General features: G+C 31.2%; 2 protein-coding genes and 1 pseudogene across 2 annotated transcripts; all 3 read left to right on the forward strand.

Moving 5' to 3' along the window:
• The first annotated feature begins 3405 nt into the window (after window positions 1-3405).
• LOC133033874 (delta(12)-acyl-lipid-desaturase-like) lies at window positions 3406-5349 on the forward strand. Its single transcript, XM_061108933.1, has 2 exons — window positions 3406-3551; window positions 3969-5349. Exon 2 carries the CDS (start codon window positions 3977-3979, stop codon window positions 5093-5095), a length of 1119 nt encoding a protein of 372 aa, XP_060964916.1. The 5' UTR covers window positions 3406-3551; window positions 3969-3976; the 3' UTR covers window positions 5096-5349.
• Window positions 5350-6946: 1597 nt separating this feature from the next.
• On the forward strand, window positions 6947-10999 carry LOC133035193 (anaphase-promoting complex subunit 8-like; annotated as a pseudogene).
• Window positions 11000-13884: 2885 nt separating this feature from the next.
• Window positions 13885-14724, forward strand: LOC133034606 (uncharacterized). The gene has a single exon (XM_061109721.1). It carries the CDS (start codon window positions 13885-13887, stop codon window positions 14722-14724), a length of 840 nt encoding a protein of 279 aa, XP_060965704.1.
• Window positions 14725-14763: the final 39 nt, after the last annotated feature.

Raw genomic sequence — 14763 nt, forward strand, 5'->3', positions numbered from 1 at the left:
TTATTCACTCAACTAAATACTGTCAAGTAAAATTATGGCACCTCAAATTGGGGCATGCAAGTTAGAGAGGACTTGAAGAAATCAAAAAGCAAAGAATGTTCAAAGAGAAGCTAACAGAAAGACTTGAATTATGTGATGAATGTAATTTTGAAAAGGCTTGTAAATTGAAGTTCAACAAGACAAAACACACCACCACAGAACTGTTAGCTTATGTCCATTTTAACCTTTGGGGGCCATCTAGGATTTCATCCAAAGGTAAAGCACATTATTTCATAAGCATTATAATAGATGGTTATAGCAGGAAAGTCTGGATTTATTTTTTGAAAAACAAAGATGAGGCTCTAGGAAATTTTGACACATAAAAGAGATTGCTAGAGAACCAAACTGGTAACAAAAACTCAAGGTTCTAAGGACTAACAATGGCCTTGAGTACTGCTCAAATGAGTTCAAGGAATTTTGTGCCAAAATGAGAATCCAAAGACACAGAACTTTGATCAAAACTCCTTAGCAAAATAGTGTTGCTGAGAGGATGAACATATTTTTGATTGAGAGGGTTAGATGCATGATGCTAGGAGTTGGTTTAGACAGAATATTTTGGGAAGAAACTCTAAAAATAGCCTGTTACCTAATCAACAGATCGCCATCTGTGCCAAACAACTTCAAGACTTCATAAGCTATGGACAGATAAACCCTCAAACTTAGATTACTTGAAAGTGTTTGGATGTACTACATTTGTGAATGTTAGACACGATAAGTTACAGCCTAGAGCTTTGAGATGCATGTTTCTAGGCTATCCTGAAAGAGTTAATACAGAGTATGGTGCTTAGAACCTGGATTCAAAAAGTGCATGATTTGTAGAGATTGTTTTCAAGGAAGATGAAATGGCCATGAGAACCAAGAGCTTTTCTAAAGACAGTGAACATGTATCAAATGAGAATGTCCAGATTGAGGTGGAGTGATAGGCTAGTTTAGGTGTATTTTATAAAGTGTTTTAGAGGTGTGTTTTCAATTGATTATATTCATTTTGTACATAATTACGCTTGTTTTCTATTTGTTTCAGACTTAAATGGTAAAATTCATAATGTGAATTGAAAATGAGAAGAAACATATTAAATGAGATGAATATGGTAAAAAATTCTAAATTTTGAATGCTCAATACGCTCCGTTTGTGATCGAAAATCAAGTCTGAAGCTTCAAGTTAAATTTTGACTATAACGTGTTCAATTTGAAGAAAAATATTGTGAATAAAAGTTCTAAATCCCTCCTCTATCTTTCTAAAACATCTTGAATCATCTAATTATGAGTAATATTGAAAGAGTTATGGCCAAAATATTATCAATCATCGCATTAGGAAGCTCACTGCCAAAATAAAGATTTTACTATGACAAAAATAAAGTTATGACTTGAAATGAAATAAAGATACTAAATTAGTCTATTGGGGGATCAATTTATTATACTATTTACTATAATGCATGCAACAACATGATGTTAGATCAAGTGTGAAACCATCATTTCAATTACTTCCTAAAATAGTTAGAATTTCTTCCTATAACAAAAGCTTTGAGTTCTCGAGTTTGTGCCTTCGGGTAGATCTAGGGCCAAATGATCATCCCTCGATTAGGGTCATTTCTCTCCTCTTATATAGTATAGGTATAGAGGTGGTTAGGGCCGGTGCTTGAGGAAATAGGGGCCAAAACAACATAAAATTATGGGGCTCCTTTCAAAAAGAGTAGTCGAAAAAATTGTAAAGGAGAATCAAAGGTCCAAAAAAATGATCTATATCACAACCTAATTCTTAGAATGTTTTCCTCTAATAAGTAATGTTTTAACCAATGATCTATTATAAGTGATAAGAATATTTATACTCTTTAAACATTAGTTGTGTTCTCTGATTTAATGGTAGAGGTTAGTGGTTTGAAACTTGTTGGTCTATTGTGCCAAAGGACTAATGGTTGAAGAAACAAGCTTGCTATTGCCTTGTTATCATCTAATGAAATAATTATTGTACTAAATATTTATTATATTAAGTAACATAAAAATAAATTTATTTTTATTTTTTGGGGCTTCGATAGGGTGGGGGTCCTTAGGTGTGGGCCTACCTTGTTTACCCTTAAAATTAGTTTGGAAGGTGGTGTATGATTAATGATATTTTATAATAATTATTAAATTAAATTATATAGCGTAGAATTCGATAATTAAAGTACATCTGCATATAATTAATTGGTACATATATTCATATCTATATCTCTATTTATAAATGAATAAATGCTCATCATGAATTAAATAACAATAATTAGCATTCAATATATGGCTTGAATGGAGTTACTTATTTATTATTTCCTTCAATATTAATCCATCCTATCTATTAACAATATAAAGTTTTTTTTCAATAAAAAAACAAATATGAGTTCGCAAAATTTTTCATTTCAAATTCATTTCAAGATTTTGTTACTCAAAGCAAGTTTTGTTTATAATATTCCTATTATTTATCATTTGATACTTTATGTTCTTTATAATAATATATCTTAAATTCTTACAAATTAGTATAAAATGGTTACCCAATTATTGCTTAAATTTTTCAATATAATCAGTTAAATAGTACTCAATTATAAATATTTCAAAAAGTATCCACACACATGTCATATCCTAATGCTACCCATTTAGTTGAAATAATACCATAAGATAATTATTATTTGTATGGGCAAAAATTTCACAAGAGGCATTGAAAATGTGCCTAAATTGTCAAACTCTACATTAATAAGTAGGGAAGGAAGGGCAATAATGATTAATTTGGTCAAGCAAAAGTTTGGCCAACTAATTAATACTAAATTACAAAACAAGAAATAACAACTTAATTAGGTAACGCAAGTAAGGTTGGTTTGCAATTTGTGTTATTGTGTTGTGTTCGTGTTAACACATTTGTGACATAACACGATTAAGATAAACACAAACATGTTAAACGTGTCAAAAACTCAAACATAAATACAATACGCATGATATCATGATTATCAAGATATACATGAATTTTCACTTAAAGAATATATGAAACCTACAAAAGTTCATTTGTGTTATTGTGTCACTATGATTGACACAACACAACTAAGGGAAACCTGAACGTGACACAATGACACAATTATTAAACATATAATTCAAACTTATTTATTTCGTGACATTTTGAAATTGTCATCATCGTATTGTATTACAATTATTGTGACTCATATTACCAACTCTAAAAGTAAAGAAAGATCAAATAGTTATCTTATAATTATCAAGTTAAGCCTACATCTAATTCTAATTACAATATGTGACTTTCCAAACCCTTTATGAAAGTCCAAACAAAATCATTTATTAAATGATGACATATCTTTTGTGAAATTGCTCTTATAATTAGCTCTATATAAGATATTTAACTTTTTCTCAAGTTGTTTGCATGTTCATAATTTTAAACAATATAATATTTCTTCACATAGCTTTTTCACTCTCTCTTGTCACACCACAAAAAATAATATTACATGCTACACTTCTTACATCTTCTTAAAGTTCTCTTCAAGGTAACTTTTTTTTTTTTTTTGGATAAGCTCTAATCTAGTGAAATTGAGGCATTTTACTTTACTTATTTATTTTAGCTCAATTTTGTATGTAGACATATCATGTATACAAAGTAATTTATTTTTATTGCTATGGTTCTTTATTAATTTTAAACACTTGAGCTAGTTTAAATAACCATATGAGGTATGAGAGAGTGCTTGTGGGAGTCTTAAGATTGAATCCCAAAAAAAGGGTTCCCTATCAATTTTGATCTCCATGACAATTAAGTTTTTTTTTTTTATCTAAATATCTGAAATTTGTCTATCAATTTAGCCATAGTTACTAATTATTATACAATATATCATCTTCTTATGCATTATATACCCATACTTAGCTCAAAAATTGATAGTATTATTTGTTTTTTCTTAATCTTTTTGAAGAAACAAAAATGGGAGTCAATGGTGAAAACAGTGGACTTGATCGAGCACCACACACAACGCCATCATTCACACTAAGTCAACTCAAGAAAGTCATTCCACCCCATTGCTTCAACCGTTCTCTTCTCCAATCCTTCTCTTATCTCCTTCGAGACCTTTTTTTCGCCTCTTTGTTCTACTACGTAGCAACTTCTTACTACCACCTTTCCCCTCAGCCACTATTATACTTTGCTTGGCCACTTTATTGGGTCTCCCAAGGCTGCATTTTGTTCGGTTTAGGGCTCATTGGTCATGAGTGTGGTCACCATGCCTTTAGTGACTACAAATGGGTTGATGACATGGTTGGTTTCGTTATCCACTCTGCTTTTCTTCTCCCATACTTTTCGTTTAAGTATAGTCACCGACGCCACCATTCAAACACTGGCTCCATTGACCGCGATGAAGCCTTTGTTCCAAAGACGAAATCTCAAATGCCATGGTTCTCTAAATACTTGAACAATCCACTAGGGAGAGTCCTAACACTTGGTTTCTTTTTAACCATTGGTTGGCCTTTGTACTTAGCTTGCAATATATTAGGTAGACCATATGACCGTTTCGCTTGTCATTATGATCCTTACTCTCCAATATACTCAAAAAATGAAAGGCTTCAAATATTGATTTCAGATATTGGTGTTTTCATCACCACATTGGTGTTACACCAACTTGTCTTAGCCAAAGGATTGAGTTGGGTTTTGTTCGTGCATGGGATACCATTGCTAATAGTAGGTGTCTTGCTAGTTTTGACCACTTATTTACAACACACTCACCCTGCACTGCCACACTATGACTCGTCCGAATGGGATTGGTTGAGAGGTGCTTTGTCAACCGTTGATCGAGATTTTGGAGTTCTCAATAGTGTTTTTCATAACGTTTCAAACACTCATGTGTTGCACCATTTATTCCCCAAAATACCACATTACAATGCAATAGAAGCAACAAAAGCTGTGAAGCCAATATTAGGAGAGTACTATCGTTTAGATGAGACTTCAATAATTAAGGCTATGTGGCGAGAGGCCAAAGAGTGTCTTTACGTTGAACAAGATGATGAATCTTCGAAAAAAGGTGTTCTTTGGTACAAGAACAAACTTTGATCAAATCGGCAGTGGAAGAATTGGTTCAAATGTTGTGATTGTGTGTATATTTTAAGTTAAGAATAAGATTCATCCCAATTTGTTTTAGTTGTTATGATTTGGTGTTTGATTTAATAATGTGTCTCTTGGGCATGTGATGAGCCTTGTTTTAGTTTAAATATGTGTTATATGTGTTTTGGCAAAGTTGGGATATGTCAATTAAAAATTAATACCACATAAGATTCTTAATGGAATCATTATATTAAATTATAACATATGTGGTGATGTCTTATACAAAAATTGATTATGATGACAAGAATCATACACACAATAAACAAGAATCATTATATTGCATTTAGTAATAAAATTTTGATAAAATCAAGTATCGTCCATAAGAACTGAATCACCAATTACTATCAATCAATGTTTTGTGTGGCCAAATAAAATTGGTTTTTGTAAATAGGAAAGTAAATGGTATGAACAATAAACAAGAACACAATAATAATAAGATAAGCAAGAGAAAACTTTGAATTAAAATAATTGGGAGAATAATTACGGATGAGGAATGTTAATTACAACCTCTTATTATAATTTTTTAGTCAACTTTCACATTTGAAATCAAATGTCGAAATATTTTTTTTTTTCAAATTTTTTTTTATAGCGGTATTCGTTATAGTTACAGTATTATCTCTATAAATTTTTGAAAAATTCCGAATAGTTTACATTACCGAAAACAGAATTCCTAATATTCCAGTTTACTACACGCGTTCAAAAAACTTTAAACGTATTTTCGACACTGTAAACTATTCGAAATTTTTCAAAAATTTACAAGGATGATATTGTAAGCATAACGAACACCCTGTAAAAAAAATTGAAAAAAAAATATTCCAACATGTGTTTTCGGGCGTGAAGGTTGACTAAGAGGTTGTAACAGGAAGTTGACAGTAACACTCCTCTTAAGACATTTGATCTCATCAATTATACTCCGTATTAATCATTAATACAAATTATTTCTTTTTTTCTTCTTATCCAATTAATAAGTTAACAAAAGCATGCCCTTCGGTTAGATGATGAACTATTCTAGTTCGAGGAGGTGCAACCGCCGATTATGGATTGTCGCGTTATTAATCATGTGTGATTTTGATCACCGCGTCAAAAAAAAAAATCTATATTTATATAATAAATTTCACAAAGAAAGCACTAAAAAGTATTATTGGTGCTTAATACTTTCTTCGGTGTCATACTATTATTAGTGTAATTAAGTATCGAGTCCAATATAATTTAAGAAAATAGTTTTTAGAGAATATCGATAACTAAAGGTGGCACCGCCTATAGAAGGTATTGGACACCACTAATACCCAATAACAATGCTCTTATTATTACTTCCTAACGTACCATAATGTTTGCATTACCGAAAGAAAAAGAACAGGGACATTATCGTCCAAAGAAAGTTTTTATTGATTTTGAACTGTCTCCACAATCGAAACTAATGATAGAAGAGAAGTGTTAATTATAACCTTCTATTATAATAATCTCTTAGTCAACTTCTACGTCTGAAATCATATGCCGTTTTTTCAACTAAAAAAAAATCACAGCTATATTCGTTATAGTTACAATATTATACTTGTTAATTTTTTAAAAATTCTAAATAGTTTACTGTACTGAAAACAAAATTTTTGATATTCCAATCTACCATGCGTGTTTAAAATATTTCATACTTATTTTCAAACTGTAAATTATTCGAAAATTTTTAAAAATTTAGAAAGATAATGTTGTAACTATAACGAACACCACCGTGAAAAAAAAATTGAAAGATGATATTCCGGTATGCATTTTCGGGCACAAAAATTGACTAAAAAGTTAATTTTGAAGGTTCAACAAATGCTTAAGGAGCTTTCTCTCTCAGAAAGTGAGTAGCCATAGTAAGAGAGAGAGAGATGAGTAGTCCGAAAGAGAATTGCAGAAATGAGCTTCGAACTGCCATTCGTCAACTTAGTGATCGATGCCTTTACTCCTCTTCCAAATGGTAACACCTTTCTAAAACCCTAAACCTCTTTATACATACATTTATACACCTATATATACAAGTATTTATAGAATTTGAGTATAAAGTAATATGAGCTTACATGATGGGTTTTAGAAACTGGGGTTCTTAGATAGATATAAAATTGAATTAAGTTATTTTGGTTTCTTAGATTTATATACCTATATCTATATCTATATATTTTTATAGAATTTGAGTTTAAAGTATTATGAGTTTCCTTGATGTGGTTTTTAGATAATCTAAAATTGATTCCTCTTATGCAAAGTTGATATGTTTAAAGTGAAGTTATAGAGAGTTTCCATTGATACCCAATTTTGTTATCTTTGATTCTTTGGTTTATACATATACATATCATGTATCTATGGAATTTATAGATAGATTTACATACCTATATTTATAGAATTTTAGTATAAAGTAATATGAGTTTCCTTTGGGTTTTAGAAACTGGGGTTTTCAGATAATATAAAATTGATTTCAGTTATTTTGGTTTGTTTCAGAAGAAATAGAAATTGAAGTTATAGATCTTCCATGAATACCCATTTTGTTTTTGTTTTGTTTTTTCTTTTGCAGGGCAGCAGAACAACTTGTGAGTATTGAGTTAGACCCGGCAAAGTTGACTCCTGCAAACACCAGATTCCAACGTGGAAGCTCTAGCATTCGGCGCAGATTCCGCACCGATGATATTGCCCTAACTCCACCAACTGGTGTGTCTTATGTATCTACTCCTTTAATGGAGGAAGATGAGATTGTGGATGGTGATTTTTACCTATTGGCTAAGTCATTTTTTCACTGTAGAGAATATGGTAGGGCAATATCTGGTTTTCCCACATTCTTTCTATCTTTCCTTTGGCTAGAAAATCTCTTATCTAATTTGTCTTAACACACAATATTTCAAGCATCTATGCCATAATATTTGGTTCCTGGCTGTTGATTCTATAAATGCATATCCTCATTAGCTAGTAAAATAGCACATTTAATATACTAGACAAGTATGGTGCTTGCTTGTTGATTAAATTTAAAGGTTTTGAAAAGGTAGAAGATGCCATTAAAATCTAGATTGAGCATCAAAAAATCATTATCTTTGCTGTTAACTTTATTTGATCACTTAATTCTCTTAGGAATTTAATTGTTGGCATCTACTATGATGATTTATATGATGTTTGTTAGTGGTTGAGACTTGAGATTGCAATGCCCTTGTATGTATTTGTACTCTTAGTAATATGATTTACTCACCATTTTTCTCATTATTATTTATTTTTTGTTAATGGAGGCTGGAGAAAAGCTCAAAGAGGAAGAAACGATAGAACTCGAGGGACCATTAGGTAAGAGTAGTGCTGTGAACCGCGAACTAGTTTCTTTGGAGAGGGAGCTATCGACACTTCGAGAATGGCACGATTGATCCTTTCGGTTTATATTTGTATGGAATTGTGCTCAAAGAGGAAGGCAATGAAAATCTTGCTTGTTCGGTTCTTGTTGAATCGGTGAATAACAACCCGTGGAATTGGGATGCTTGGTCGAAGTTGCAGTCCTTATGTACTACCATTGACATGTTGAACAACCTTAATCTCAATAACCATTGGATGAAGGACTTCTTTCTTGCTAGTGCCTACCAAGAAATAAGAATGCATAATGAGTCCTTAGCAAAATATGAGTATTTGCAGGGTACCTTCAGCTTTAGTAACTACATTCAGGCTCAAATTGCTAAAGCTCAGTACAGTTTAAGGGATTTTGAAGTAGTTGAAGCGATTTTCGAAGAACTTTTAAGGAATGATCCGTATCGAGTTGAGGACATGGATATGTATTCTAATGTGCTTTATTCAAAGGAATGTTTTGCTGCCCTGAGTTTCATTCAAAGGAATGTTTTGCTGCCCTGAGTTTCCTAGCCCATAGGGTGTTCATGACAGATAAATACAGACCCGAATCGTGTTGCATAATTGGGAATTATTACAGCTTAAAAGGGCAGCATGAAAAATCGGTTTTATACTTCGAAAGAGCATTGAAATTGGATAAAAATTATTTGTCAGCTTGGACACTGATGGGACATGAGTATGTTGAAATGAAAAATACTCCTGCTGCTGTTGATGCTTATCGCCGCGCTATAGACATAAATTCATGCGATTATCGAGCTTGGTATGGATTAGGCCAAGCTTATGAGATGATGGGTATGCACTACTATGCTCTTCATTACTTCAAGAAATCTGTTTTCTTGCAACCGAATGATTCTCGGTTATGGATCGCCATGGCCCGGTGTTATGAAACCGATCAGCTTCGAATGCTTGATGAAGCAATTAAGTGTTACAAAAGGGCAGTTAATGGCAATGATAGGGAAGCTATTGCATTGTGCCAGTTAGCTAAGCTACATCATGAGCTTGGGCGTTCTGAAGAGGGGCGTTTTACTACAAAATGGATTTGGAAAGGATGAAAGATGAAGACAGAGAAGGACCCAATATGGTTGAAGCTTTGCTTTTTCTTGCTACTCACTACAAGAATGTTAAGAGATTTGAAGAAGCAGAGGTGTATTGTACCCGTCTTCTGGATTACAATGGCCCTGTAAGTTCTAATATTGTTATTCTCTCTTGGATATGGGTGAAACTACAATGCACCTCTTTAGGGGAGGGCAAAATGGGTTTTTTTTTGTGTGTTGGGTCGGGTGGCCGCGACCCAAAACAAGCGGATCGCTATTCGGGTCTTCGCACCGACCTGGCCCACTACTTTTTCTTTCAGGTTGGGTCGGACCCAACCGAAAGACATTTTTTTTTGTCTCCAGTTCAGATATTAATTATAAAAATGAATCTGTCTTCATCTTCTCTACTTAGGTTCTTCTCTAATAATAATAATAATAATAATAATAATAATAATAATAATGCTTACATAAATATGAAATTGCATTTAGGGTTGTTTGGTATGATATAATCTTTTATAGGAATGGTAATTTTTTACATTACCATATTTTTTTTTGAATTAAGTGTTTATACATTACAACATGTTTTACATTACCATATTTGATACGAGGTTTTTCTATTTTTAAGTTTAAAAAAATTATTAGTTTGGAAATAAGATTACCCTAGTATAACTATTCCTTTCAATCTTAATACTATGAACTTAATATATTAATATTTTTTATATAACTTTTTACAACATCATATTCATTTATTTAGCTAAATAATATAATTCAATTAACAGTAATTTAATTAGATAATGCATAATCAAAAATAATTTTAAGTTTACAAATAATTATATTCGTTATTTATTATTTTAATTAATCAAATTATTTTAAACACCACATACTAAACGTCATCTTAATTTTTAGTTTGTGTACTGACTCGACCCATTAAGTTTTTCGAGCCAGATAGGTTAGACCCAATCTAACCCGACCCGTCGACCGTCCCAACTCTTTCTTTTGAAGCTAACATTTAAAAAGAAAAAATCCGCCTCATTTACATCTCTACTACAACTTAAGCTGGATTATAGATTTCAAAAGTGTATATATATTACTCTTTGCATGTTGTATTTATACAGGAGAAGGAAATAGCAAAGAGTATACTGCAAGGAATGAAAATAACACAATCCAGCTTCCCCTCTATGGATGTTGAGCACTTCTCCCCATAATATTCGCATTGTTGTCTAGGAAGTGAAACTTTTTCGGTAAATACTTGTGGGTTCGAATTGTAAAAAAGATCGCGGCTTTGATCCCATCCCCATAAGTAGGGTTTGAGAATTAGGTTATAGTATTAGCATAGCAGATATGTTTTGTGATTTTGGGGTATGAGATGAGATCCTTGGCTTATTGTTGCACAAATATTTTGCCTACAATGCATAGATGATCTTACTCTTTCGGTTATTCTTGTTACTGTACTTGCTAGGTGGGAATTCTATTCTACTTGGTTTATCAAATTCTTAAATTTAATTTTTAGTTGCAGATAAAAAATTAAGTTTAATTCTCGATTACAGAAAAATACTTAACTTTAATTTTTGATAGTAATAATACCTATATTATATTTCTGGAACTTACGGAATTTGACCATTAAGTGTCAAGTTATTATTCACTTGTCATTTTTTATTGGTATATTTAAATTAAATTTTAAATAAAAGATAAAATTTAATGTTCTGGACCAATCAAGAATTTGCATGTGTCCATTGACTTGACACTTAATGGTAATGTATTTACGGAAGTTCTAAAAATATAATTTAAATATTATTACTGTCAAAAATTAAATTTAAATATTTATGCCGCAAATTATTTAACAAATTCCTTCAATTATTTACTAATGCATGTACTGAAATTTTAATTCACAATATTTTCTTAAGCTATTTTGAGCTTGTTTTTAATCTTCCAATTATTAATAATGTATCTTATTTTTTAATTCCCTATATTTGTTGGGTACCTAGTTTTCAACTATTGTTAAACAATTATGATGTTTTGACACTTTTTTTTGAAAGGGACTATGTTTTCAACAACATTATAACTGTAGCTTTCAACTTACCAACTTAAAATTAAAAATGAAGGCATATTTTTTTAGTTAGTTAGTTCATTAATTAATTAACAAAAAAGTGCCAACCATGATAGGGATTTTGAACTTTTATTAATAATTCCTTTATGTGACTCTTCATGGAAGATGGGACTGTTCAACCTTTCACATAAATTTGTTTGAAATTTCCTTTTTTTTTAAAAAAAAAAATAAAATAAAAATTAATTACCAAATAGAGACATAATTTTGCCAAAAGAATAATCATTAAAACAACATGTTAAAACTTCAGTAGTATATATAATTTTTTTTTAAAAAAATGGTGAATGGTCAGTGTATTAAATGTACTATGTATATATTTTATTTATTTTTTTATTATAAGAATAACTTTTTAACTATAAATAGACAAGAATACTTATTAAAATTAAAATTCAGGTCAGATGTAAACAAGAAAAATTTTATTACACAACATTATAATAAATAAAAAAAAATATTTCTAAAAATATATTTCATATAGAATTCATTTAAATCCAAATATACAATTACTCACATTAGATTTAATTATTAACTTTATTACTAACATATATATATATATTGTTGTACATAGTTTGTTTTGTTAGAACCCAAATAATTTTTTTTGACAAGTTCATTAATTTTTTTCTTTGGTAGAATCTATTTTTAAATAGAGTAACTATATACACTTGCTATTTTTGTTATATATATTTTTTTTGTCAAGAAGAAAATATCAAAAATATTTAATTACCAATTAAATTAATATGACCAAAAAACTAAGAATTCTTATTATTTTTTAAATTATAAGTAGAGATATGCAAATTCACATATTAAATTAATATGCCTATAAAATTCTTACATTTCCTCATTTTTTATTTGAAAGGATTAAATTAATAGTCTTAAAATTACACCTTTTAATAACATTACACAAATAGACAAAAAAAAAACATTGTTTCTGCAAAACCATAGGGGATAGCAGCTGGAAAGCATGTAACAAAAGTTTATTTATTAATAATTTATTTTTGTTTTTATTTCATTTATTAATAATAAATAAAAATTATTATTTTTATTATATTGTATTGGGAGAATGGCAAGCATGTAGGAGTAGAGATGGAAATTTATACCGCAGGGATGGGTAACCGCGGGGACCCGCACCTAATGGGGTGAGGATTCCCCATCTTAGTAGTTAATGGGGCGGTGGTGGGGGACAATTTCAATACCCGAAGCGGGGATGGGGCGGGGGCGGGGATAATACTATCCGCACCATATCCGACCCCGATATAGATATATATAATTTTTTTTGTTTTTTTTTTAAACTTTGAGACATATTTAGTTTTTATTTTCTATTAGGTTATGCTTTTTTTTAAGTAGTTTTATCTTTTATCTTCTATGAATTATGAATGCATAATAAATATTTGTGAGAATATTGGTTTAATTTATTTTTTTCAATTATTTTAAATTAATGTTTTTTTTTTCATTTTACCTTAATGGATAACCGATGGGTTCCCCATAACCGATGGGTATTCCCCTACCCCGAATCCGTTGGTTATTAGACGGGGATGGTGCGGGGATGGGGTTATAAATAGGTAGCGAGAATGGGGGCGGGGATTGCATTCCCCGTACATTAACCGACCAATTTCCATCTCTATGTAGGAGAGGTCTCACTCATCGAGGTAAAGGGTCTAATTCATTATGTGGCATTCGGATTACCATAATCACCCATGCTTTTAGTTAGAGATTAATATTTTGTTGATTTATTCCCAAAATGATTATTAATATAATATTAATATAATATTAGCATATTAATTTAACACAATTTAAAAATTTAAACAAAAAATAAATACATAAATAACATTTTAATAATAAAATATGAGAATATGTACATTATATACATTCTTAAAGCTACAATTTATATATTTAACGTTAATAAATTAAATTTTAAGTATCCTAGAGTTATTGAATAGACCCTTATTATATAGGCACATAAGCAAATTATTTTAAAAAATGAACATAATATAACTGGAAGAGATATTGCAACAATTTGTATAGTTCGAGGAATTTTTTTACAACGGAAGAGAATTCAACGAGATAAAAAAAATAAGGGTCTCTTCTATTGCAGAGTTTCTGGAAGAGATACCAAAGTCTACACCCAACCCAGTACCCATGCTTTTACAATTTGTGGCAGCTTGATGTTCTCCCGAAAGTGCACCATTTTCTTTGGCGATCGATTTTAGGATGCCTTCCAACTAAGACACAGTTAAACACAAAAATATGTGAATGTGGATTTGATGTGCCCTTTTTGTAACCTTGCTAGTGAATCCATTCATCACGTTCTTCTTCAGTGTGGCTTTGCTCAATCTTATTGGAGAGTTTCAGGTGTTAATATGGCTGCTGGGTTAGGGGTAGACTTTAGTAGCTGGTTCTTTAATGTCGCTGAAACTCAAAGCCGGGTATTGGTGTGTGAAGCGGCAATGGTTGGTTGGAAAATTTGGGCTGCAAGAAATGATGTGCTGTGGAATAGTAAAACCTGTTCGACTATGGAGGTGGTTCGGTCAGCTAGAGTTGTCATTGACCAATGGAAGAATGCTCAATCTCAAAAAGGTGGTGCGTTGCTAGTTAATGATATTAATAATGCATGTGAGCGTTGGAGGAAACCTGTGTTCAATACGGTTAAGGTGAATGTTGATGGAGCTATTTTTGAAGCTGAAAACAAGTTTGGTGTTGGTTGTGTGGCTCGTGATTCCAATGGTTGTTTGATTACGACCTTGTCTGTAAGTCGTTTTGGCTTAGTCAAGGCGGAAATTGTTGAAATAATTGGGATCAAAGAAGCCTTGAGATGGATAAAGAAGAAACAGTGGACTAATGTTGTAATTGAAACTGATGCTTTGGTGGTGGTTCAAGCTATTAATAGCTCTATTCTTATGCCTTCTCAGTTTAGATTACTAGCTCGGGATTGCCATGAGATGCTTTCTTCTTTTACTAGTGTTTATTTGATTTTTGTTAAACGATCTGCTAATAAGGCTGCTTATTGTGTTACTAGAGGGTCTTGTTATTTGTCAGATTGTGAATATAGTGAGCATGATGCTCATAGCGCTCTAAAGAATATTATATCTTCTGAATGTTTTTGAATAAATTCCATCTTTGATTCAAAAAAAAAAATATATTTT

The sequence above is a fragment of the Cannabis sativa genome, chromosome 2 (genome assembly GCF_029168945.1).
Source record: "Cannabis sativa cultivar Pink pepper isolate KNU-18-1 chromosome 2, ASM2916894v1, whole genome shotgun sequence".
In the NCBI taxonomy this organism is placed as follows: domain Eukaryota; kingdom Viridiplantae; phylum Streptophyta; class Magnoliopsida; order Rosales; family Cannabaceae; genus Cannabis; species Cannabis sativa.

Coding starts and splice junctions, on each gene's coding strand:
- LOC133034606 (XM_061109721.1), top strand. CDS start 13,885: ATGTGCCCTTTTTGTAACCTTGCTAGTGAATCCATTCATCACGTTCTT.
- LOC133033874 (XM_061108933.1), top strand. CDS start 3,977: ATGGGAGTCAATGGTGAAAACAGTGGACTTGATCGAGCACCACACACA.